This window comes from Theropithecus gelada, chromosome 4, assembly GCF_003255815.1.
Source record: "Theropithecus gelada isolate Dixy chromosome 4, Tgel_1.0, whole genome shotgun sequence".
NCBI lineage: Eukaryota > Metazoa > Chordata > Mammalia > Primates > Cercopithecidae > Theropithecus > Theropithecus gelada.
Window position 1 is genome coordinate 51,760,311 of NC_037671.1, and position 27,153 is coordinate 51,787,463.

A 27,153-nucleotide genomic window follows, 5' to 3' on the forward strand; every position below is an offset into this window, starting at 1 on the left:
AGGAGATCACACATGAGGACCCTGGGGCAGCCCGAGAGGGGTCACAAGCAATATCCTCATAGGAATAATGGTAAAGAAGACCTATTAATAGATTTTGGAGGAAAATAAAATCTCAAAGAAAAACCTGGCAAAGTGACTAAAAGTAAAGGTTATTACAAAATGTCTTAAAAACCCTTCACGTGGAAACTTAAAGCTTCATGTTTTTAGAATGAGTAGGAGAGCCCTAACTCAGTGATTTTTAACACTAATGTTATAGTAGCTTTTGGTGGGGAGGGAAGAATTACGTATGCTGTTTCTCTCAGGGCATCTGTTTAACAGATAACTGATAGTTAACTGGAATTTTAACTTACCATTGTTGCTGAGTGATATAGTTCTTCACCCTGTGTGAACTGGCCATACTACTCTTGTTGCTTTGAAGGGTTTCTAATCTAACTTTAAGAGATCTACAGTGTCATCTGGTAGGTAGCATCCAATCCAAAACATACACAATATTTTCTTTAAATAAGACTGCATCTTGGTATACTCTTTGGAAAGAATTTAAGAATTAATTACAGATCCGTTATGATTTGCTTATGGTTTTTTGGCCCCACCAACCTCATGTTGAAATTTTTTGATCCCCAGTGTTGGAGGTGGGGCCTGGTGGGAGTTGTTTAGATCATGGCGTGGATCCCTCATGAATGGCATGGTGCCATAGATGCTGGTGCCATGCTTGTACAGCCTGCAGAAACATGAGCCAAATCTCTTTTCATTAATGAATTACCCAGCCTCCGATATTCCTTTATAGCAACACTAAACATACTAAGAAAATTGGTATTTGGGAGTGAGGCATTGCTCTAAAGATGCCTGAAAACGTGGGAGTAGCTTCTGAACTGGGTAATACGCAGAGGTTGGAAGAGCTTGGAGGGCTCAGGAGAAGACAGGAAGACAAGGGAACTTCTTACAGACTGGTTAAGTAGTTGTGGACCAAAATGCTTATAGAAAAAGAGACAGCAAAGGTCATACCGAGGAAGCCTTAGATGGAAATGATGAACTTATACGTAACTGAAGCAAAAGTCACACTTGTTATGCAGTACCAAAGAACTTGTCCGCATTGTGTCCATGCTCTAGGGCTTTATGGAGGGCTTAATTTAAGAGACGGGCTAGGGTATCTGGGAAAAGAAATTTCTAACCAGCAAAGTGCTCAGACTGCTGCATGGTTACTTCTAACTGCTTACAGTAGAAACCAGAGGAAAATTGGAAAATGTGCAGCCTTGCCTTGTGTTAGAGAAGGAAAGAAGAGTGTGTTTAGGAGAGGAGTCTGAGAGGATGGCCAAGCAGGAGCAGTAGTTTGCTAAAGAGATGAGCATGACTAAAAGGGGCCAGGTGCTAAAAAGACTATGGAAAAAAAGTCTCAAAGCTATTTCAGAAATCTTTGATGCCACCCCTCCCATCACAGATTAAGAAGTTTAGAATGAAAGAATGGCTTTTTGACGGGGCAGGTGATACTGCTCCCTATACCCCAATGGCACCAGCTCAAAAGGCCTCAGGCTGCTGCTCTGGAAGGTGTACCCAGTAAGCCTTGGGGACTTCCATGTGGTGTTAAGTCTGCAAGCATGCAGAATGCAAGAGTAGTGGAGACTTGGCAGCCTCCACTTACATTTGAGAGGATGTATTAGAAAGCCTGGGTACCCAGACAGAAGCTTACCACAGGGGCTGAGAGCCTTTACTAGAGAAGTACCTACTGGAGCAGATGGAGCAGGGCTAACACTCTCCGATCTCAGAATGGTAGAGCCACCAACAGCTTACAGTCTCAGCCTGGAAGAGCTGCAGGTATTGGATTCCAACCCGTGAGAGCAGCTACATGGGCTGCACCCAGCAAAGCCATGGGGATGGAGATGCCTGAGGCTCTGGAACCCACCCCTTGAACCAGTGTTCTTAGGATGCGGGACATGGAGTTAAAGCAGATTATTTTTGAGCTTTAATATTTAATATCTGTCCTGATAGGTTTGGGATTCACATGGGGCCTATTACCCCTTTCTTTTGGCCTATTCCTCCCTTTTGGAAAGGGAATGTCTGTACCACCATTGTATCTTGAAAGTAAATAACTTGTTTTTTATTTTACAGGTTCACAGTTGTAAGGAACTTGCCTTGAGTCTCAAATAAGACTTTAGACTTTGAGTTGATGCTGGAACAAGTTAAGACTTTGGGGGATGGAATAATTGTATTTTGCAATGTGAGAAAGACATGAGATTTGTTTTTCATCCCACTAAATCTTATGTTGAAATTTGATGCCCAATATTGGAGGTGGGGCCAGATGGGAGAAATCTGGGGACAGATCCCCCATGAATGGCTTGGTGACATTCTCCCAGGAGTAAATAAGTTCTCTTGGTTCCCATGAGAACTGCTTCTTAAAAAGCCTAGCACCTCTTTCTGTCTTGTTTTCTCTCTCACCACATGATCTGCAAATGCCAGCTCCCCTTCACATTTCACCATGAGTAGAAGCAGCCTGAGTCCCTGGCCAGAAGCAGATGCTGGCACCATGCTTTTTGTGCAGCCTACAGAACCATGAGCCAAATAAATCTCTTTTCTTTATAAAATACCCAGCCTCAGGTATTCCTTTATGGCCACACTAAAGAGACCCAAGACAAGATCCAAATAAAATTAAACTACCGGGCGCAGTGGCTAACGCCTGTAATCTCAACACTTTGGGAGGCTGAGGCGGGCAGATCATCTGAGGTCAGGAGTTTGAGACCAGCCTGGCCAACATGGTGAAACCTCGTCTCTACTAAAAATACCAAAATTGGCCAGGCACAGTGGCGGGCTCCTGTAATCGGGAGGTTGAGGCAGGAGGATAGCTTGAACCCAGGAGGCAGAGATTGCAGTGAGCCCAGATAGTGCCACTACACTCCAGCCTGGGTGACAGAGTAAGATTCCATCTCAAAAAATAAATAAATTAACTATACGTGGTCCCAATAATTCAAATAACAGTCCTCCTCAGTCAGCCATCTAACTTCTCCCATGCACAGCCCATGCCAACTATGATGCATCTCTTCTTTAGTGACTGATAAATGCCAATGCCAGAAACTTAAAAAAATACACTTTCAGAATAGAGGATATATTGTATTAAAATGTAGCACATGATAAAGATAGCATTTCAAATGAAATACAGAAAAATATGTATTATTCAATAAATGGTCTTCATAAAACTGGCTAATTACATGATGGAGGGTGAGAGGATGTTTAATATTCCTACTTTATGCCTAAACACATTCCCAGTAAATAACGTTAAATATAAAAATGGAAGCTAAAAAGAACAGTGGATGTCATGGTAGCAAATGCCCTATTATGCATATAAGCAAAAGTAGAACCATGAAAGAGTATTACATAATATTTTGAACTTTTTGAAATAAGATTTTTAAAAATACAAAACTGGCCGGGCATGGTGGTTCACACCTGTAATCCCAGCACTTTGGGAGGCTGAGGCAGGTGGATCACCTGAGGTCAGGAGTTTGAGACCAGCCTGGCCAACAAGGTGAAACCCCGTCTCTACTAAAAATAGAAAAATTAGCCGGGTGTGATGGTGGATGCCTGTAATCCCAGCTACTCAAGAGGCGGGGGCAGGAGAATCGCTTGATCCTGGGAAGCAGAGGTTGCAGTGAGCTGAAATCTTGCCACTGCACTCCAGCCTGGGCAACAGAGTGAGACTCTATCCCAAAAAATAATAATAATAATAATACAAAACCAAGCCAAAAACACATCACAAACAGGAAAATATCTACAATATAAATAAAAGAAATAAAACATTTATTAATAAAGAGCTCTAAAATATCATTAACAAATAACTTAAATACAAATAGGAAAATCGGCAGTTCTCAAAGGAAGACATCCATAAGTATTTGAAAGATGTTCAACCTTAACTTCACCATTTAAATGCAAATTAAAACATGTTTTCACCTATCAAATTGATGAAGACTAGAAAAAGCTAAAAGAGAATTGCTGAACATACTGAAAAATGGGCACTGAGTACTTGTGCTGAAGGAAGGTGAATTGGTAGAACTGTTTTGAGAGGCAGACTTTACAGATTTGTTGCAGAACCCTAGTGTAATGTCAGCCACTTAAAATTCTTAACTTTATATGAGCCCTTTGATTTTCACCAACTCCCGGTTGGCATATGTTCAACAAACAGGCTTTGTTTAAATATGAGCCACCTGCACTGGAACCTAAAAATTAAGGGATTTACTTTTGTTTATTTGGTTGGATAGAATTTCTTGGCATTCTGTGTTTACCAAAAATATGCAGTTGCACCTGTCAAAATTAGTATTTGAAGTATACGGATTGGCTTAGTTTCTAAACATAAGTCTAAATCCTCTCATGTTTCATTCATTGTTAAGAAATATTTAGCTTTGAGAGAGAGAAAGGAAAGAAGGAACGTAAAAGCAGAGAGAAATTTTAATTTCTCAGTTGGGCTTTATTATGTCAAAAGAGCTATTTTTGTTTTCTAATTTGCATTTTTGGTTTAGAGTTGTTACTAAATGTGTTTCTTCACAACTAAGCCACCATAGAACCAATTTTTCTTGGCTTAGGGGTTTGCTGTCTTATTAAAGTAGCCTCTGTTCTTCTCAGGGCTGTGAAGTTGCTTTAGCAACCATATCCAAAATTGGACATAATAGCTGTTAAAACTGGACAAAGAAGAATATAAAAGAGGGACATTTTCTAAATTCAATAGAACTACAATAGAGCACATTTTAAAAATGAAGTTTTTCATTTTTAAACTAATAGAAATAAATGTGCCTTAGCCAATTTTGACCCATTTCTACCCCCTAGAGGGGTCCTTAAAATTACTTTAAGTTTTCAAATGGTACAACAGGGATATAAGACAGTAATAACAATGAGAAAAATGGCTGACGTTTATTGAGTGCTTGCTACATGCCAGGTACTAGTCTAATCCCATTACATATATACATATATTTATGCCAATGTTTAAGCTAAATGACAACCCTATGGGAATTAAACCTCTTAACATTCATTATTACCTCCATCCTGCAGGTGAAGAAACTGTGGCACCGGGAGACTAAATCACTTAAGATCACACAGATAGTAAATGATAGAACAAGGAAGTGAAAAAATAACTGAACCTCTTCTTAGGAGTCTTCTGATAAACTACAAGTAGAAGGGGCTACTGAATCTAATGAATAACCCCTATTACAGCAAAGTACAATCTGATGTATTTTTCTCAGTAAAGTGATGATATGTATTGCGGATTTGTTCACCTGGGTCTTCAGAAGACAATTTCTTTAATCTTACAGTGGGAATCTCCTTTTTTCCTCCCTTTTCCTTTAATCTCAGAATTAAAAGTTTGCCTTAGCCTGATATATATAAATATCTCAAATTTAATTACCTTCAACCATACTGTCCTGGAAAAGTAATGTTTTGTCTTATCATTTATTTATTCAGGCAAAAGTTAGATCCAATTAGTTCTGATGTTTTATAAAGAACAAAGAGCTCAAGTTTCTGTTTTAAATGCACTTGGAAACAAGATGTAATCTAAATTTGGGGAGACTTTTACATGCCTCAGAGTTTATAAATAACCAGACCTCAAACTTTTTAAAGTTTCCCCCAGGATATTGCACTTACTATCTAAAGGAGTTTCTGTTTTGTAAATAAAAGCCTTAGCTTAACTTATAAAAAATCTATTTTACTCGGTTAATATTTAGAAAACTATATTTATATAGGCTCCTTAGGGCCAAAAGTAGGTATACTTTGTTCTCAGTCACATCTTTTAAAAAAGAAGTTATCAGTATATACAGCCAGATCAAAAGCTCTTATTTTGACATTCAGTAATTGACACCTAATACAATTTCTCCACTCGTTGTCAACTACTAGCTGCCCATTGTATTACAAAGCTCAGTGCCCTCTAGTGAAGAATGCCCTAACTTACCATTTTATGAGACATAAAGATGGTAAACAGAATCCTCCCATGTGACCGCATTCAAACTGAAGCACTCTGCATATGCCATTGAGACATTTGTGTTGCATATTATTTTAAGATTCAGGTATTGAGTGCTGAGATGTCCAAGTAAATACTTACATGGTTGTTGAAATTTCAGTCTTTTCAAAGAAGTGGGTAAACTCTGAATGACTTTTCATTTAAAAGAATAGGCTGAAGTAATTAAAATTCTTTAAATGACTCTCATGTTCTTATGTATCCTCTGTAGAGATTACCCCCTTTCAGCCTTGTAAATTTAGGGCAGCAAAATCGTTTTCTTCAGAATATATAAAAAATAACTAAGGGGTCAATACCTTTATATTATTTTCTTATCGTACTACTATTCACCTGGGTTCCTTTTTATTCTCATTCATGAGATACTGATTAATAGACAGGCTTTATGTCTAGAAAATACCTATCTCTAAATCAAGATTAGTATTCACTGCCTTTTACACCATAAGGCCAAATGTGATAAAAAGGAAGGGATGGAGTGGAAATGCCTGTGCTGTATGTGAGATGATTTTCACCTGACCAACATCATAAACTCCTCCCCTTCTACAGGTGTGGGCACTTTTTTTTCCCTCTCCCTCCTCTTTCCACTAAGGGCTAATTAAGGAGGTAGCCTTGAAGAATAAACTTACCATTGATATAAAAGGAACTACTGGACTGATACACAGCTGAAAACCCTCAGTTTTGGACTGAACTCCCAGCAGGTAAACATTTATTCATTAATATAATACATTTCAAGTCATAGTTTATAATTGCAGAAAGGGATGGGAAAAATAAAGAGATGAAATCCAACCTTACACAGAAAGAATACATTGCAATTAGGTTTCAAGGAAAGATATATTTTGTTTTGTTTCTCGGCGTGTTTTTGTTTGGGGTTTTTTAAACTCTTAAATTTTGATATGAGGAAAATTTTTACCCTTAAATTTTGATGTGAGGACAATAAGCATTACCAAGTATAAATTTGTCTGCATTGTGATATGGGTACAACTAGAACAACCTCTCTGAACAAAAATCCTAACATATCAAAAATAATTATTAGCATCGGATTGCAACTACAAAAAAAATGTATTTCCTCGTTAACAAATGCCCACCATTTTATGGTAAATAGTGTATTACATTATAAAAACGGAGATCTTATGTTTTATTGTTTACAAGACTTAAAAGTCTCTCAGGGGAGTTTCATGCTTTCATTGTTATGATAAATATTAATCAATAAAATATTTTAGATGCTTGCTCTGTGCTTATAAACACTCAAATGCCCTCAAAGAAACTTCAGTTTCTAAAACTTATATGAGCATAATTCTTTTTCTTGACAAATACTTTCAAACAGTGAGTCTATTGGCTATAATTTGGTTAAAGGAGTCACTAACCTTTACCTTCCAATTCCAGAACATACTGATTGTGGAGAGTAGTAATTGAGTGGTAAGGATATGACATTCTGCTCTTGTAGCTTTCAGAGTTAATCGTCATTATGACTCTCTAACATGTTACAAAAATGTGTAGAAAATATTTTCTGTATCAATGAGAATTTCTGCTCTATTTTGTGGCATTAAAAAAAATTCTATTTAATAAAAGATCCTTATGAAAGGAATCACTGTTTCCTGAAAGGATATTGTCAAATGTAGATTAATAATAGTGTCCTCTCTGCATCAATCCATGGGGGAATGTCTCTGATTTTAGTTTGTCACCCTGAGTCATTTGTGAGTTGCAAGAGTATAGTCTAGAAGGGTAGGTTAAAACCTGATTAAGGAGAAGTTTTACTACTAAGAAATTAGAGGCCGGGTGGGGTGGCTCACGCCTGTAATCCCAGCACTTTGGGAGGTCAAGGCAGGTGGATCACATGAGGTCAGGAGTTTGAGATCAGCCTGGCCAACATGGTGAAACCCCCATCTCTACTAAAAATATTTAAAAAATAGCCAGGCATGGTGGTGTGTATTGCAGGATCTGGCCAGCAGCCCGCAATGCAACGGAGCTCTCTCTTTGTTCCCAGGCAGATCAGCAGGTCTAGAAATAACAGACAAACACAAGATAGTGAAAGCTGGGTCCAGTGGGGGTCACTGCCTTCTGGTCCCGCGGTGGCGCCAATGCACTGAATATACCAGCATTTATTATTAAATTTAGTGAGGACGGGGGTAGGTTAGTGAGGGATTTAGGGTCATTTGATTATGAGGTGAGATGGTCACATGGGGATGAAGTAATTCTTTAACATAACATCTGTATGCAATTTACAGTATATGGAGATAAGAATTTACAAAATAATGTGTGCATCAGTAATTTCTAACAGAGCCTTAAAACAGAAACGCAGTCTTTCCATAATCTGTGATTAGCAAGATATTAATCAGCAGTAACAGTTGCAGCAAAAGCTGGTTACAAACAATCCATAGAAACATGATGTGAAGCTAGACAACTGCTTAGACCAGAAATCCTCAGAAGGGAGTATGCTTTAACCCTAAAGAGGCCTAGAAGAGCCGTGGCAAGATGAGGGTGTTTATAGCCCTATCTTATCCATATGGACAGGGGCCCCTCAAGCATCCATTTATAGGCTCTCCACAAGGGTCACATTCCATTCCCAGGGCTATGAACATCTGCTTTTCTGGGATAGGAATCTTGGTGATGTGAAACCTCCCTGACTGCACGTCCATTCATAGGCTCTCTGCAGGAGGAAGCACATCACATGCTGTTGGCTCATTCTGGCAGTCCGACCTAGCATTGTCTTTACACAATCCTGCATGCAAGTTTGTATTTACAATAATCAGGAGCATTTCATATTTTATTCCGTAGCAGTAGTTTCATGGTGTCTCCCTACAGGTGTGTGCTTGTAATCCCAGCTACTCAGGAGGCTGAGACAGGAGAATCACTTGAACCTGGGAGGTAGAGGTTGCAGTGAGCCAAGATCATGCCACTGCACTCTAGCCTGGGCAACAGAGCAAGACTGTGTCAAAAGAAATAATAAGAATAAATAAATAATAAATAATAAGCTAGAGTAATGGACTTTAGAGATGGCATAAGTGAAAAAACAAGTATATGTTAAGAGGAAAGAGTGTAAGGAGGATAATTTTCTGGGCAAACTGCATCATGAAACTGATCATATTTGTTTCACTTTATGTTAGAAAGTTTAGTGTCAAAAGTGGCCTCTCACCTGCTGCAAGTACAGTTGATTCTCATTGTGGTAGTTATTTTCAATAAAATGATACTAGACACTGACTTAGTCAATACTGAGACATTGTTCCAAGTAGAAATACAGCTAGGTTCTTGTCAGCCTCTGGTTACCGTATTTTCATCAGCAGATCAGTAGTAACCTTGTTTTATATGTGTTTTTGTTGAAAGACACATTAATATACATTGTTGATTCAAAAGCATTGTAACTCATGTCCAAACGAAACTTACCCAACACATGTATTTCCTCCATTATTCACATCACAGCCTTTTTGCACTTTGAAACACCAACACAGCCAAAACGTGCTATGCTTTTGGTCCATTTTTAAACAGCAAAATCAACACAAAGCACAAAAACTTGAAAAACTTAGCACTAAACAGACCATGATAAGGGCACTTGTTTACAGTATGAGAACAAACAAGAAGACAGAGCACTCTGTTCAGCCTTAGCTGGAAACATGTGAGTTAGGAAACCCAGTTCTTTTTGTTGCTCTATGCATGACTGCAAATGACTGTAAAAGTGCCACAAGTATTGAATTGGGAATTACAAATAAATGCTAGTGAGCAGGTAAATTTTCAAATATGAAATTCATGATTAAGGATGATCAATTGTATACATAGGATTATGTCCCATGCTCCATACTTTGCATATTAACCTCACTTTTGACTCCATATTACTTTGTCCCTCTACTTCTCCTTTGCCGAATTTTAATTTAATTATTTTTCTTGATATATTTTACATATCTTCCTTCTTCTCTCTCTCACTGTCTCTCTCTCTCTCTTTCTTTCTTCTTTCTTTTTACAGAGTTTTGCTCTTGTTGCCCAGGCTGTAGTGCAGTGGCGCAATCTTGGCTCACCACAACCTAGCAACCTCCACCTCCCAGGTTCAAACGATTATCCTGCCTCAGCCTCCCTAGTAGCTGGGATTACAGGCAAGTGCCACCATGCCCAGCTAATTTTGTATTTTTAGTAGAGACAGGGTTTCTCCATATTGGTCAGACTGGTCTCGAACTCCTGGCCTCAAGTGATCTGCCCGCCTTCGCCTCCCAAAGTGCTGGGATTACAGGCGTGAGCCACTCACTGCACCCGTCCTACATATTTTCATAAATGGCTTTAGATCCTTCAGGGAACAAATCAGGTAATAAAGGAGCAAATTATCAACAAATATTCTAATTCCTACTCTTTTCATTAGCTACTTTGATAAGTATTCAGGCATAAAAAGATCTCTAGACATCAAACCTAATTAAGAGGTTCATGTTCCACTGCTCTTTGAAATAATTTTGTTTCATTTTCTATCAGGATATATTGAATTAGAACAAATAAATGTATTTCAAATAAGTATCTACTACAAAGTTAAAAAATGTATTTAGAGATGATGCAAACGAATGAAAAGTTAAGCAGATGAAAAAGTGAAGAGATGATGGCTGTACTTCTTTCTTTGCCATCCTGAAGTATGGAAACTAGATCTTTTCAAAGTTTCTAATATTGGTCCAGACTGGGATTCGAAAGCCTCTTGATGTTCGGGTGCTGCCCTGGCCCCTGCAATCTCTTCTGACTCCTGCAGAGAGCACAGACACCTTAAGTGTAACCACTCAGTGAACTAGAGCCCACAGGGATTGATCATATGCTTTCCAGAAGTTCAGGCTCACATAAACTTCATGATAGAATTTTACAGCAGTTTTTAGGTAGATTACAATTGAATATTCAGGGTACCTTGTAATCACAGGGTTATGCCACATAGGGAAATTGAGTAGAATTTTCTCTACCTGGAAAACATGTTGTAAAGGAATGATCCCAGCTCTCCACCACAACCCCAGAGGCACCACGTTCTCCTGTCTAGCTGAGTTCTCTTTGCCATCCTAGTGCCTGTCTGCCACATGTAAGTTGCTAAGCTCTGCTACACTGAACGTAGGAAATACTCTTTTTCTTTAATTCAGTCCATCCCTGATTGGAATGATGCCAGAAAAAGTTTTCTTGGGAACAAAGCAGGGGAGGTGAAGTTCCCAAATCTAAAAAAAAATGTAATTGCATGAGAACTGATGACTTTGCAAACATTATATTTAGGCCCTTCTTCTTTCTTTAATTTTATCAGGCTAAAATGAGTCTCAGCCTTTGATCACTTCTGATTCTTCATCTTCAATCTAGGTATTTCTCTCCAGTTGTTCCTCATAACGACCTGACCCACTCAAATTTTCTCTAGTCTTTGCCCCACATTGTGAAAAAGATGTTTTCCAACTTAGCTCGAGGTTCTTACCCTGAGCTTCATAGTTTCCATTCAACAACAATTTAGAATGTCCCTACTGTGTGCCAGTCCCTTTGGCAGGTGCTGTGGATACAGTGGAGCACAAAGAAGGCATTGGTCCTACCTTCATACAGCTTATAGGTTACTTGGGATGGACTTAGACCAAATAAAACACAAATAAATGTAAAATTACAACTATTATACATGCTCTGAAGACAGAGTTTAGAGTACAATCAATGTATATAATAGATTTAACCCAGGATAGATACTCACATCTATTCGAGATTAAGTCATTAACACTTCCCATGTATTCTCCGGTTTACTCATCCCAGTGCCTCCCCATCTTCCTTTTTCCCTCTTTAGAGGGAGCAACGGCAGTCAGAATTATACCCAATGAAAATAGAATTACAAGAATAGTCCTAAATAGATCCAAATATTAACAGACAAAAACTAAATGCCTACCTTCAAGTTTCTAATCAGGTGTGGAGTTGCAAGAACTCCGGAAAAGATGTTGGTGCTAAACTGTTCTACAAAATTACTGATACTGGAGAAAATGTTGAAGAGTTGCTTTCCTGAATCACTCAAGGTACCATAAAATTACTAATTTTATTTTATTTCTTGATTGTGTTAATCTGTAAAATAATGTCAAACTTGTGGCTATTTTCCTTTTTTTCTGATGACAAGACTCTCTAGGAGCACTTGTTAAACCTACAGCTTCTAGCTCCCTCCTGCTAGAGACAGATTGAATAGACTGTGGATAAGGCCCAGGGAATTACACTTTTCTTTTTTTTCTTTCTTTCTTTTTTTTTTAACTTTAAGTTCTGGGATGCATGTGCTGAATGTGCAGGTTTGTTACATAGGTATGCATGTGCCATGGTGGTTTGCTGTACCCATCAACCCATCATCTAGGTTTTAAGCCCTGCATGCATTAGGTGTTTGTCCTAATGCTCTCCCTCCCCTTTCCTCTCACCCCCTAGAAACTACACTTTTCATAGTCACTTGGATGACTCCTAAGGAAATTTAGGTAATTTCTAGATTATTTCTAAATAAATTTGAGTTCTAAAGTATTTTAAATAGCAGAAGGGTATGGACTAGGTAGCATTGCAGTTAAGAACATAATCTAGTTAAAATAATAGAACTGAGATTTAGATGTTGTTATAAATGCAGTGAAATTGCCTTTAAGAGCTGAATTTCTTGAGCAAGGAGACTGCCCTATGCCTGGTTTTCAAATGTGAGTGGCATGCAAATCACCCAGGAGAGACATAACAAATAACAATTTGTGAAGACAGAGACTTGCATTTTTACCAAAGACTCTGTATAATCCTTATGTACATTAAAATTTGAACAAAAGTGATCTAGGAGTCCTCTAATGCACTATACTGTGTGAATTAAATTTGGCCATCTTGCCTTATTGATCATGCTTAAACTGTATGTGGTAACGAAAATGTGAATAATAATTTGGAATCATTTGGCTAAAAAATAAAAGGTACCAAATGGACAATCTGACCCAAATCTTCCCAAGATCAATGCTGACACTGAAGTAAATTAATAGAATGAAATGGTAGGCTACTTTGCTTTAATAACATGTCCAAGTAATTATTTTGCCAGAGATAATGAAAACAACTTCAGTGATCTTTACAGGGTAATAAAAGATGTTAGAGAATTAAAAAATTAAAGAAAATACATTTTCGTTTATTTACACTTCCTCCATTTTCTGGAGGTTGTGGCTATGGATTTTGTAACCTCAGCTTAGTGTTTAAGTGATTAACTATCCTTCCAAATTTCCTTCATAAGCTCTCATCTCATTCCCCCAGCGCATTGACATCCTTCTAGCCACACCCCCTCAACTCAACATTCACCCTTTGAATAAATAGCTGTTGGAAGAGTTTGTAATTAACCAGTGTCAAATGTTTCAGTTGGCTCCAAATCCTATACAAATAAGTTACGTTTTTTCTTCCCGAATCTGAATATTGAAAGAGCTTTCCCTTTTAACATGCTGAGCATTCCAACCATATTTAGGTTACATTCTTGAGTAAGAATGTACAATTTCTTCATGTGAAACTGTATCAATAAACATTACTCTGTATATGCAAGATGAGCAGCCACAGAATTTAAAGATTAACAGAACAAGCCTGACCCTTCCAGGTTACTTTAGATCTTGAATTTTCACTAAGGGTGATCCATGTTACACAATAATATAAGCCGAACCCAATTTGGAAAGACTCCCTCTATGAGGATATGTGAATGACGTCCAGAATGGGTAATATGGAATAAAGTTGTACAATTCTAGGCATTGAAGAAAATGAGTGATTTAGATTAAAATAGTGATAAACTCAGGTGCGGTAGCAAGCTTGTACTCCCAGCTATTTGGAAAGCAGAGACAGTGGGTTCATTTGAGCCCAGGAGTTCAAGGCCAGCAAGGTCCCATTTCTTTAAAAAAGTTTTTTTTTTTTTTTAATTAAACAAAAAAGTGATAAGGGAGGTAAATGTAAGTTCCAATGTCCTTATAAACAAAACCAAGCAAAACAAAGTCCATTGAAATCTAACACATGCTAGCTACAAAGTGCACATAATTTAATTATGTAGCTCAGTGAATTTTCATAAAGCAAATGCCTACATAACATCCACTACTACAGAGAAAGAAAATTAATTTTTACGTCACTCCTTCCCACCGGCAATGCCCCTTTCCAACCACTACCTCTCCCTGCTCCCTAAAAGTGACCACTATCCTGACTTCCAAAGCCATAATTTAGTTTCGCCTGTTTTGAATGTAACATAAACTGGATCACACAGTAAGTATCTTTTTCGTATCTAACTTCTTTTGCTCAACATTATGTTTGTGAGGTTAATTTCATTGCTGTTTTGTAATCTATAGTACCAATGTGCCACAATGTATTTATTCATTTCACTATTGATGAACATGAATTGTGGTAAAAAGGATTCCCATAGTTGAGCAGTCCTTGTTACCACCACCACTTTATCCAACCTCTACAAGCATACATGTGACACATGAAAGCTGTTTTGTAGGACAGTCATCTTTCTTAGTATAGAAAAATATGTGGCTGCGTATGGTGGCTCGTGCCTGTGATTTCAATACTTTGGAAGGCCAAGGTGGGAGGATCACTTGAACCCAGGAGTTTGAGACCAGCCTGGGCAACATGAGACCCCATCTCTACAAAAAAAAATTTTTTTAATTATCCAGGTGTGGTGGTGCTTGCCTTAGTCCCAGCTACTCAGGAGGCTGGGGTGGGAGAATCGTTTGAACCCAGGAGGCAGAGGTTGCAGTGAGCAGAGATTGCGCCACTGCACTCCAGCCTGGATGACAGAGCGAGACTGAGGAGTTCAAGGCTGCAGTGATCTGTGATTGCCCCATAACACTCCAGCCTGGATGACAGAGTGAGACACTGTCACAAAGTAATAATAATAATAAAAGAAGGGTAAACTTTAAAGAAAGAGAAGAAAAAATGTGAAAGGCCACAGAAAGAATTCTAATATTATTCTACTTTGGTTGAGTCACCAAGCATTCAATCATCTATGTCAGGCTCCATGGACATAATAATGAATGAGACATCATTATAGCCCTCAAGGAATGCTTATAGAGCCTGGCTCCATCAAATCTAAAGTGCAGTTTTGTTTGTTTGTTTTAATTTGAGTTGGTGTCACCCTCTAATGACGTCTAATTGTAAGTTAGGGCTGAAGAAGGAGTTGCATTTCACAGGTTATTTTCAAATACTATAGTGGGCTTGAAAAGCAGCTGAGCATCAAAATTATTTGCAGAAATTTTTAAATATGCATGGACCCTAAGTGCATATGTTATCCTGATTCATTCAGCAAGTATTTACTGCTGACCTATGTGCCAAGTACCCACCTAGTAAGCCTATGAATTTGGTACCTCTCACTGCTATCCTATAAAAAACTAGGTTTGGAAAGAGTTTTTATAGGATTTCATAGACCTTTTACCAGTTTTCATGTGCACTGATAAAATAGCAACAGAAAAATTAATGTGTGTCTATCATGTGTCTGAATGTATGCATATATGTTTATAATTTCCCCTCTCATGGACATGAGTACACAGTAGAACAAGAGTTAAGAAGATAATATGTGACTGAAACAGCTAATAGTATGATTGGCTTGTCTCTCTGGGTTATCTGACTCAGGTTTATGGAGCAGTGATGAACATAAATCGTGGGAACCCCTTTCAAAAGGAAGTGGTGTTGGATTCATGGCCGGATTTCAAAGCTGTTATCACCCGACGACAAAGAGAGGTATAGTTTTGAAACGTAAAAAATTTAAAAATAGTAAGAATTGGAGAGAAAAAATAGGTAATGGTATTTTATAACCACAGTAGCCACATACGTTAGCTTACAACACTACCTGTTTCACCATTCATTTCTTTTCTTTCTTTCCCTTCCGTCCGTCCTTCCCTCCCTCCCTCCTTTCTTTCTTTCTCTTTCTTTCACTTTCTTTCTCCAACTTTCTTTTCTTTTCTTTCCCAGAGTCTCATTCTGTCACCCAGACTGGAGTGCGGTGGTGTGATCTCAACTCACTGCAATCTCCACTTCCCAGGTTCAACCGATTCTCCTGCCTCTGCCTCCTGAGTAGTTGGGCTTATAGGCACCCACTACCATGCCTGGCTAATTTTTGTATTTTTAGTAGACACTTTAGTCGAGATGGGATTTCACCATGTTGGCCAGGCTGATCTCGAACTCCTGACCTCAGGTGATCGGTCTGCCTCCGGCTCCCAAAGTGCTGGGATTACAGGCATGAACTGCCACTATGCCCAGCCTCAGCATTAAATTCTAATTTGACTGGCTTCAGAGTATCAGGAACTTGAAAAACCTCTAGTCCAAACATGTTCAATAAAGTGGTTCCTTAGTGTTTCATGATCTCTAGAAGGATGAAGCACAAATGGTTGACTTATAGATACTAGCTTTTTCCCTGGGTGAATGGTTGCTTATGACTGGTGACTTTGGTCATGTGGGTATTTGGAAGAAGAGTGAAGACAACATCTGCCCCATTCTGCTCCTGAGACCAAGGAGAAGCTCATATGGCCAAAGAGGTACCATCCTGACTACATTAGGAAGATTCTGAGAGTTGTAATTCTTGGAGGTAAATCCAAGAATTACATATAAAATTAAATATAAAAGAGTTAAATATGTATATATGTATATATATATTTATATATGTAATATATATATGTAATGTCTCCTGTCCTAGGCTGAGACAGATAACCTTGATCATTATACTAATGCCTATGCTGTGTTCTACAAGGATGTCAGGGCTTATCGACAGCTATTGGAAGAATGTGATGTTTTTAACTGGAACCAAGTTTTTCAAATACAAGGTGAGGTCAAGTGCAAGACTTATATTATGCAGTCATTTTTTTCCTCCTTAGCATATATCCAGATAGATATAGATATTTCATATATATGAAAATATGTAGATTATATATATACACATATATGTATAAATACATACACATCCATTTTATGCATTTACCATTTCTATATTATAGAGTTGTCAGAACACTTATTTGTCACTTCTAATGAGGCATGCATGGCCTTCGGGGTAAAAAGAGACCATTTAAATGGAGCTGTTCTTGGGTGACATATATTTTCTACTATTATTGTAATATGGATGGATATCAGTGAGAATCAGAGAATATTTTTCCTTATTGGTTTTAATAATTTTCTATCACACCTTTTAAAATAACTATAATTTAGGTCTTAGCCAATAGGTAGGCCTTTTATTTTTTCTGAAGCAGATGATTCTGGAAAGAAATAATCAATTGATCTGCATACAATGCCCTCAAATGACTGTTTTTGTTTTTTTTTTTTCTGAGTCAAGGTCTTGCTCTGCAACCCAGGCTGGATGCAGTGGTATGAGCATAGCTCACTGCAGCCTTGAACTCCTGGGCTCAAGGATCCTGTCTCCTCAGCTTCCTGAGTAGCTGGGACTACAGGTGGCACCACCACACAGGGCCCTTTTTTGTTTGTTTTTGTTGAGACAGCGTCTCACCCTATTGACTAAGCTGCTAAAGTGATTTTATACAGAAAGAGTTTATATGAGCTGTGAGGAGATAACGGCATGGCCATCAGGGCTTGGGGCAGAACTTCATGCCAGGAGAGAAGATTAAGGGTTTCTGATAGTTTAGATGAATAGTTTCCGCTTCAGTGTACACTTACTCACCCAACTTTTCATAATGATTAGGTGTTGGCACAGGCAATAAAGTTGTTGTTTATGATTGTTCCAGTGAAATGAGTGCCTTGATCATTTAACAGGAAAGTAGGGAACCTCATATTGGAAATACAAAGTCTAGTAATTTTTTTTCACCTATAGAAAGCTGAGACCCTCCAATAAGGAAAAGCTTCTATCCACCCGGAAAATTTACAAATAAAGACTAACACATGATCATAACCCAAAGACATCAGATGTCGTATAAAATTTATTCATAAATGTATAAAAAGACCTTATGCAGGAAACTCTAAACTATCTCTCACCTTTACAGATTTGCCCCAGTTGCGCTGGTTAGAAATGAGACATGATTCTATCACTTCCATAGCCAATTTAGAAAAAAATGTTCTGACCAGTATTACTTTAACATAAAAATGAATAAATGTCCTCATTGGTGTGAAAAATCATGGTAGTAATTGGATGGATCTTGGTGCTACAGGCCTATTATCACTAAATCACCTCAACCCATCATTATGTAGAAAAAAGGTATATAATTTCCAATATCCTTTTCAGAAGGCTGAGCTGATAGTTGTGAGTAAGTTATAGTCATCTAAATTGACTCAATCATTCTTTCTGAAGGTTTGGTGGGGACAAATGTGAATTAGTATCACCTAATATAGCCAGAGTAGTAAAGGTCCCTCATTTAGCATGTAAATCAGTCTGGACATTACCCTTGGCTTCTCCTGTGGTCTTTTGACTACAGACTTCTGTGGTAATAGCTGTAATGTTCTTGGAATACTGAATACTTTCCAAGAAGTCATTGGTATGTTTACTATTCTTAATTGGAGTACCCAAAAAGGTTATAAATCCTCTCTGTTTCCATAACACAATTCCAAAAGCCTACCTACTGGCCATATACATGATCAACATTTGCCACAGTGCAGGCTCCAGTCATAGATACTAGTTTGGCTACTGGGTAGATCAAGCATTAGGTGGTGGAGCCGCTTCAGGACTTGATGTCCAGAGGAATGACACATCCTGCATAGGAATGCCTTTGTCATTTTTAATCTGAGAGCCATTAATGAACAATATTAAATCATGTTTAACCCAACAAGCTACCCAGAGTAGCTAAACCCCTTTAGTTTGCCATATGAAGGCAGGAAGTGAAAAAGTATACGGCTACCCACACAGGCCAGGGTCTTCTGCTCACTACTGATTAGTAAGCTAACCTTGCACTGATGTGAAAAAGATTATCTACATGTGTACTAACGTGACAGTTTCAGAAGCCTGCTTATTGGTAAGAAGTCTAATAAATGTCCTGAATTGTGGCTTATCCACTTAGCCGCTCTTCTCATAAGAAGGTAGGTAGAAAGAGGCAGAGCAAGATGTGGAAGTTCCTTTCACTTGTGGGAAAGGAGAAAATCATTTGTTAAAAGTCGTAACTTGTAAAGAAGACAAAAGGACATGATCAAGAACACCATGAAGAGGTAATCAACAAAATCCAAGATTGTGAAAACCGCACGGTAAACACCTGGGTTTTTTCAACAAATGAAATGAAAGAATCAGAGAGTGGGGGTAGGGATTGAAGGAAAACTTGTAGATTAAAAAATTTGAGACCAAAATTAAACTATAGTGTGTTTAAGAACACACACTTAAAAAGTAGGCACTGCCTCCTTTTTTCTCACAGTCTTTTGAATTACTTAGATGAAATTCAGTGTTATAATATGAGATACTAGCCACAGCATCTATAATTTTAATAACATTAACTCAAAAGCCTACTTATCTTTTCTGAGGTTTAACTCCCTGAGGGAGGAGTCAAGGTTCAGATACAACACTGTGTTCAATACGCCTTCTCACTCAAGCATTCTTCAAGAAGTCCCAGGTCCACACTGAAGAACCTTACCAGAAGGGAGGAAATAAGCCATTAGTCATGGGAAGAGGGAAAGTCAGTTTGCAGAGAATTCAATCCATCAGGACACAGACTGGAAAGGATGGAGTAGATGGGGATTTGAAAAGGTGGAGAAAGGAATCATACTATAAGCTCTCTAAGAACAAAGACCAGGAAGGGCCAGGCATGGTGGATTATGCCTGTAATCCAAGTGCTTTGGGAGACCAAGACAGGGGGATCTCTTGAGGCCAGGAGTTTGAGACCAGCCTGGGCATATACAGAGACCCCAACTCTACAAAAACAAAACAAAAACTTAAAAAATAAATCAGCCAAGCGGTGGCACGCACTCAGGAGGCTGAGGGAGGGGGATCATTTGAGCCCAGGAGTTCATGGTTATAGTAAGCTATGATCACGCCACTGCACTCTAACCTGGACAAGAGAGCAAGACCCTGTTTCTAAATAAAGAACAGAGACCATACCATTTTTGTGTACCACTATGAACATTGTCTAGCATAGCACCTTATATATATGTAACACCTACTGAATCAAGATTTATCAAATAACTATGACAAATGGAATCTGGGTGAGATAAGTTCAGGGTAAATCTCACCAACACTGAGTTTACACCTTGCGTTCTGTAATGGAGAGGTGTAACAGACTGAAAGAGAGTCTTTGAAGTTGGTTTGCCATGTCCAACAAATCTAAGCTCTTGTATACTTCATAGACTTTTAGAGCTCTAAAATGTCATCCTTTATTTCGTGGAGCTTAAGGTTAGTCTGAGAGTCCAAAGAATCAATATTCTCCCAAGAAATTCTAAAGTCCCATGAGATATTCCTATCATAAGTTTCTATGAAGATCGTGATGAGTGGTCCCAATGGGCAACATCAGGGGAATTTGAAACTCCTACAAAAATTTGAAACTTAGACAATAGCCGTAATAAATTAGATGTAAATATATGCTGGTTAGGATAATACAAGTGGCAAACTGCTGGTATTGATGATTCTCAGTATAAAATTACTGCAACAAATTTACTGTCTGCTTTTTCAACTAAAATGCCCACATATTAAATTATATCTTTCTATACACAGGGTTGCAGAGTGAGTTATATGATGTTTCCAAAGCGGTTGCCAACTCAAAGCAGTTGAATGTAAAGCTAACTTCCTTCAAGGCTGTTCATCTTTCTCCTGTTTCAACTCTGCCAGATACCAGTTTCCTGTATGTAAACCAAGTTTTTGCATTTGGGGCAGGACTTACTGCTATAGAAGTACAGGTAGCAGTAACTGGAGTACTTAGTATCACTATGGAATATCTAGGCACTTTGGATTTCAACCATTGAGCATAAATGGGTGTGTGTATATTTACTTTTCTCCTCTCTCCTGCGCTTGACTGCTCATAATTTCATTGAAAATCAAATCAGTATCTTTGTCCATAGTTATAAATGAACTCAGAATTCCTGTGTTTTCATAGTATCCACGGAAAAAGTATTCCTTGGTGTCCTCGTCCCTCAAATAATTCTAAATAATTTATACTGTCTGAGTCCAAGGTTGTTATTGTTTTTGCTGTTTCAGGGATGGGGGTATACAGCTGACTTATGTTGAGCTCTTATGTGCCAGGGACTACATGTCTTAAATATGTTATCCCATTAGTTCTTTCCACAACCCTGTAAAGTAGGACTATTATTATTGCCCCTCCCGCCCCCACACACCTTTTTAAACAGAGATGAAGTAACACACAGGGGTAAATTATAGAGCCAAGAAAGAATCCCAAGTCCAACTCCAGATACAATCTTTCAAAACATTGATTAGTTTGTATCTGCATTTATTCTTCTTTTGGAGTCCCTGCTCTGTCATTTACTAATTACCTTTCTGAGTCTCAGTTTCTTCTGAATTCATTCCTTTAAGTATTTTGTTAAATTAATATCATTTTAAATCAACAAATAATAATTGTACACTTCCATGGGGTACAATGTGATGTCTTGATAAATGTATATACCGTAGACTGATTAAACCAAGCCAGTTAATGTTAAAAAAAAAATTGTTATAATATTTTCCTGACATGTTGTTTTGCAAGAGACTGAAGCAAGATAATTAAAAATCACCCACCTCAACGAATGTTAATTTTCTGTACTCCTACAGTGAATGTTGAAGAAATTGTTGAGCAAAATAGCACTAAACCTTAAGAAGAATGTACATTTTAAGTCATAGGAAAGCAACTGGATTTTCTTTTATTGTAGTTTTAATTACGAAAATTTCAAACATACATGAAAGTTTAAAGGATAGTATAAAGAACCTCCCATCCATACGTAGCTGACCTTATTTAATTCATACAAATATATATTCTTTCCACTTCCTAGATTATTTTGAAGAAAATGTCCCAGACATTATCCTAAAAATTTTAATATGTAACTCTAAAAAATGAGTCTTAAAAAAAAGCAGCCACTATACTCATATTACTCCTGCGTCCGAGGTCCCCAAGAACACCCACAGGTTTTATGGTTTACTACATTGACACACAGGACTCAGCAAATATACTCATGGCTATGATTGATTACAATGAAAAGATAAAATGCAAAATCAACAAAGGGAAAGGGAGCACTGGGTAAAGTCCAGAGGAAACCAGACACAAGCTTCCAAGAGTTCTCTCTCAGTGGAGTCACACAGAATGTGCTCAGTCCGTAAACAATGACCTGTAATGATATGTGTAAAACGTTTCAAACTCCTGGCCTCAAGCAATCCTCCTGTCAGGGACTCCCCAAGTGATGGGATTACAGGCCTCAGCCATCGTGCTCTGCTAAAAGTTGTCTACCAGGGAAACTTATTATTAGACACTCAGTGCCCAGGATTTTTATTGGCAGCATCCTCTGCCTAGCACAGACCGATTTCCTAGACACACAGAAGGAAAGCCAGTGTTCAGCAAAACTCACACTGTTTGCACAATTTAATCACAGTGAGCCATTTATGTGAGTCCTGGAAATGGTAGCCCCCTTCCAGATCCATGTTCATAGACACCAACCAAGGGTCAACCTTGCAATTAGGCCTTTTTAAGGGCGATGGCCTCAAGCCTTCTATGTTAGTTTTTTCTGCACATTCCCTTAAAGTATTGTTAACATATTTCCTTAAAGTAAAATAACAGTATTCATATTTCTGATATTGTCATAATATTTTTAAGTTTTTTTCGAATCAACATCTAAACAAGGTTCATACATAGAACTCTTTAATACATATGAAGTTTCCTTTGACTTATAAGTTCCCCTTCATCTTTATTTTTTGCATTACTTTTCTGTTGAAGAAACCAGGTTATTTGTTCTTTGAAGTATCCCATAATCTGTTTACTATTGTATGCCTGAGGTATTATTATTTAAAATTTTCCTCTGTCCAGTGAAGCCTTTTGAAATGGGGTTTTAACTTGAATCGATCTCTTTTGCATACAGTTAGACATTCTGTCTTTTTTTTTTTTTTTCTTAACTTCCCACACAAAACTGATGCAAACAATTTGCCTTTAACACCTAAGTCATTACGCAACTGTGTGAACTCTATTTTGAACACCCGGCCCTTGGGAAACAAGGTCACAGTCTCTAACATAACTACTCCTGAAACACTTGCCTTAGCAATGTTTTTATCTGCAGTGATTATTTCTGCCTGAAGCTTCTTTGCCCTTGCTTTAAAGTTCATTTTCAAAAACTCAATTGAAAATTCCATTAAGCCAGCTATTTTTTTCCTCCGCTTAGTCGATGAATGACTGGCCCAGTTCCATAGCTGATAAAATGCCTGAAATGTGCAACAACATTACACACCACTAATTAAAAGAAAACACAGATTTTTACTTTATAAAAATGATGACAAGAACATTATCAGTCTCTTAGCAGTCACTGGGGTAGTCTTATGATATTAATAGCTTTAAGACTGAGAGCAAATTCTGAGGCACTGTCAGCCTCATAGGCTTTCAACTAAGTAATCCATTTCAGTTTTTAGAAATTGCAGCAATTCTTTTTCTTTATCATAATATGAGGGGCTTTATACAGTAAATTAATAAAAACTTTCATAACATTAGAACAGATACAGCTAGCGGTGTATACAAACACTGCCAATGGAAAAGTTGAAGGTTGGGACTATTTAACCTAGAAAAGAGCAGGCCTAGGAGACAGTTTGAAGGAACAAATATGGCCAGGCGCAGTGGCTCATGCCTGTAATCCCAGCACTTGCAAGGCGGGTGGATCATTCTGAGGTCAAGAGTTCGAGACCAGCCTGGCCAACATGGCAAAACCCTGTCTCTACTAAAAATACAAAAAGTAGCTGGGCATGTTGGCACGTGCCTGTCATCCCAGCTACTTGGGAGGCTGAAGCAGGAAAATCGCTTGAACTCAGGGGGCAGAGGTTGCAGTAAGCCACTGCACTCCAGCCTGGGCAATAATGCAACACTCCCTCTAAAAAAAAAAAAAAAAAAAAAAAGAACAAACATTTCTAAAGCATGCACATATGCTTGGCAAATTAAGAGATTTTATTCCTTTTTTGGCTATGGATGCATAACCACAGAAGTTCTATTCTAAAACTTTTTCTTTTTTTTTTTAATTGAGCAAAAGATTAGGGTTTCAAGAATTTGGACTTACCAAGGCCTCAGAGAGGACTTCAGCAGAGTTAGGACTAAATAAAAGCAATTCTGAGGGTTTTTGTTGTTGTTGTTGTTGTTGTTTACAGAAAGTGTTAAAAGAAAAACTTTAGACAGATTAAATTTAGCAACGTTGGTCTGGGTGCAGTGGCTCACCCCTGTAATAATCCCAACACTTTGGGAGGTCTAGTATGGTGGACAACTGGAGTACAGGAGTTGGAGACCAGCCTGGCCAACATGGTGAAACCTTGTCTCTACTAAAAATACAAAAATTAGCCAGGCGCGGTGGCACACCTGTAATCCCACATACTCGGGAGGTTGAGATACGAGAAGCGCTTGAACCGGGGAGGTGGAAGTTGCAGTGAGCCGAGATTGCACCACTGCACTCCAACCTGGGAGACAGAGCAATGCTCTCAAAAAAAAAAAAAAAAAAAAAAAAAAAAAGTTAGCAACGTTTATTTGAGCAAAGAACAGTTCATGAATCTGGCAGCACTCAGAATCATAAGTTCAAAGTTACACCCACCAGTGGGAGATTTTATACGCCAGACACAGAAGCAAAGCAGGTAAATCCTCTGATTGGCAACAGTTAGGTATCTGTATATTTGGGCATGGTCTGCTCACTTACCTGCCTGTGATTGCCTTGTATAACAAACTCAGCTGTTTGTTATGCGCCTAAGGTTGGTTTTGTGTCAAGTTAGGTTGCAGTTCAACACATGGGGACTCAAGGTATGGCGGGAACTGCGGGCCAAATTTAATTCATTTAACAACAGAAACACTTTCCTTAACCTGTGCTGAAGGCAAAAGCAAGTGAACATAAAATTAGAAGCAACGACTTAAATTTGGTGTAATAAGTGTTTTGTCTTCTCAGAAATGAAACCCGGAAAGGTGCTTGTAAATCGGGAATGGTGGATTCTAACTCACTGAAAATCTTAGGTGCCCTCTCAGGGATGGTTTCTCAGTTTGAACCAATATGAAAAGAGTAGTAGTAGGTCGGGCATGGTGGCTCACGCCTATAATCTCAGCTCTTTGAGAGGCCGAGATGGGTGAATCACAAGGTCAGGAGTTCGAGAACAGCCTGGCCAATATTATGAAATCCCGTCTCTACTAAAAATACAAAAATTAGCCGGGATGGTGGCAGGCGCCTGTAATCCCAGCTACTTGGGAGGCTGAGGCGGCCTCCCAAGAATTGCTTGAACCCGGGAGGCAGATGTTGCAGTGAGCCGAGATCACGCCACGGCACTCCAACCTGGGCGACAGAGCAAGACTCTGTCTCGAAAAAGAAAAATAGTTATGTATAACCACATGACTCTGAGGTCCTATTTGTTCTTGTGTCATTCTGTTCTAGCAAGGGGCCTTTCCCACGACTAACCTACCTGAGTGTTGCCGAAGCGGATCTACTCAACCGGACTTGGTCGAGGGGCGGCAATGAACAATGTCTCCGGTACATCGCCAACCTCATCGCCTGCTTCCCTAGTGTGTGTGTCCGGGATGAGAAGGGAAACCCGGTCTCCTGGTCCATCACAGACCAGTTTGCCACCATATGCCATGGGTACACCCTGCCAGAACATCGCAGGAAAGGTTACAGCCGGCTGGTGGCCCTCACGCTGGCCAGGAAGTTGCAAAGCCGGGGATTCCCCTCTCAGGGGAACGTCCTGGATGACAACACGGCATCTATAGGCCTACTGAAGAGTCTCCACGCTGAGTTCTTGCCTTGTCGCTTCCACAGGCTTATTCTCACCCCTGCGACTTTCTCTGGCCTGCCTCACCTCTAGCCCAGTGAAAAACTGCAGTGGTTTTCTTACTTTCCCTGAGTGTACACATACTCTTGGCTGCCAACGAGGGGAGAGTTAAAATGCGAATCGGGAGACTCTTGGGTTGTTGGAAAGGGCCTGGAGAATACATACAGGATCCACTTCAGAAGCCTTAATTCTTCGTTTCTCAGGTTTCTCCAGTAAGTAGCTGTGGGGGTGAAGAATAGCTGTGGCTGAAGACTGAGGACGATTGTCTTTCTTTAGGAGAATAGGTTCTAAAGCCAGCAGTTTTAGCGTACTAGGAGAAATTACTGCCTGAGAACAAATGATTCAACACAGGACCACGTGGCTACTGCTTTATGATTGCTGCTTGGACCTCTGCTCTGTATTCTTAAAGGCACACCGCTTCCCTACTGCCTTCATATTCCCCTGTCCCCACTGCTTTGTCTCAGCAACCTCTGTCCTAACAGCTCTACCGCTAAGTTCTCTGTAGAGTAACCTCCTTTTTCCCCTTTAATTACTTGCTCTTTACTTCTGCCTAGGACTCTAGCCTATAGTTCACTGCCCTGGGAATGTTCAAATGTAGTAGTTCTTACATTTTAGTGTTTGTCAGAATCACCCAGAGGGCAGGTTGCAACACACATCACTAGGCCTCTCCTTCTATGAGGTAGGGCCCCAAAATTTGCATTTCTAACAGCTTCTCACTGCTTATTTGCCTTGGATGAATGACAATATGGGCATTTTGATGCTATAAACAAATGCTGTCAGCATAGGACTAGACCTTACCTATAATCTATTTCAGCCCTCTTATTTATAATCTACTTTCCCATATAAAACTAAGATTCATATATAGGGGTGTTTGGGGGTATGCAATGAATATATAACATATATTCATATCTTCTATATGTATATGTATATACCCATAGAATTTTGATAAGATAATAAACTTTAACCCTCTGATTACATGTGAAAATTTTGAGGACCAGAGAAAAGAAATGACTTTGTCAAGATTATATTCTTTATAATCAGTACTGGAGGCAGAGCCAGAATGCTGCCATTTCAATTCCAATCTGTTATTTTCACAAAATCATGTATCCTTTTTTATAATGAAAATTAAAATGCTTAAGTAATTAAAAGATTAATTTTATTTTTCTTTTATTCTTGTCATTATTTCTTCTTAATTTGAGTTCCAATTGCATGTGTATGTATACCTTTCAAGGGCAGTAAAGAAAGAGATAAGCATCACGAGCTGAGTTCTCCATTTAAAATAAAAGCAGGCACTAACACAATAGTTGGATTGGCCTTGTCTTGATAAAGTTGACTTAGCTATATAGAAAATACTGGTTTCTTATCCCCAAGGAGG

General features: G+C 38.7%; 1 protein-coding gene across 2 annotated transcripts; it reads left to right on the forward strand.

Moving 5' to 3' along the window:
- Positions 1 to 6,592: 6,592 nt before the first annotated feature.
- Positions 6,593 to 26,923, forward strand: GLYATL3 (glycine-N-acyltransferase like 3). 2 transcript variants are annotated; one of them, XM_025384223.1, is made up of 6 exons: positions 6,593 to 6,678; positions 11,853 to 11,958; positions 15,530 to 15,637; positions 16,590 to 16,716; positions 20,523 to 20,649; positions 25,385 to 26,923. In XM_025384223.1, exons 2-6 carry the CDS (start codon positions 11,881 to 11,883, stop codon positions 25,809 to 25,811), a joined length of 867 nt encoding a protein of 288 aa, XP_025240008.1. In that variant the 5' UTR covers positions 6,593 to 6,678; positions 11,853 to 11,880; the 3' UTR covers positions 25,812 to 26,923. The 2 variants fall into 2 exon arrangements, with proteins under 2 accessions (XP_025240008.1, XP_025240009.1); XM_025384224.1 differs by having other exon boundaries at positions 6,620 to 6,678; positions 11,842 to 11,958; positions 25,385 to 25,811.
- Positions 26,924 to 27,153: the final 230 nt, after the last annotated feature.

Excerpts from the sequence above, each read along its gene's own strand:
- GLYATL3 (XM_025384223.1), top strand. The coding sequence starts at position 11,881 with ATGTTGGTGCTAAACTGTTCTACAAAATTACTGATACTGGAGAAAATG. Across the intron at positions 15,638-16,589 it reads TCACCCGACGACAAAGAGAG|GCTGAGACAGATAACCTTGA; the intron begins GTATAGTTTTGA and ends CTCCTGTCCTAG. Across the intron at positions 20,650-25,384 it reads CTGCCAGATACCAGTTTCCT|CAAGGGGCCTTTCCCACGAC; the intron begins GTATGTAAACCA and ends ATTCTGTTCTAG.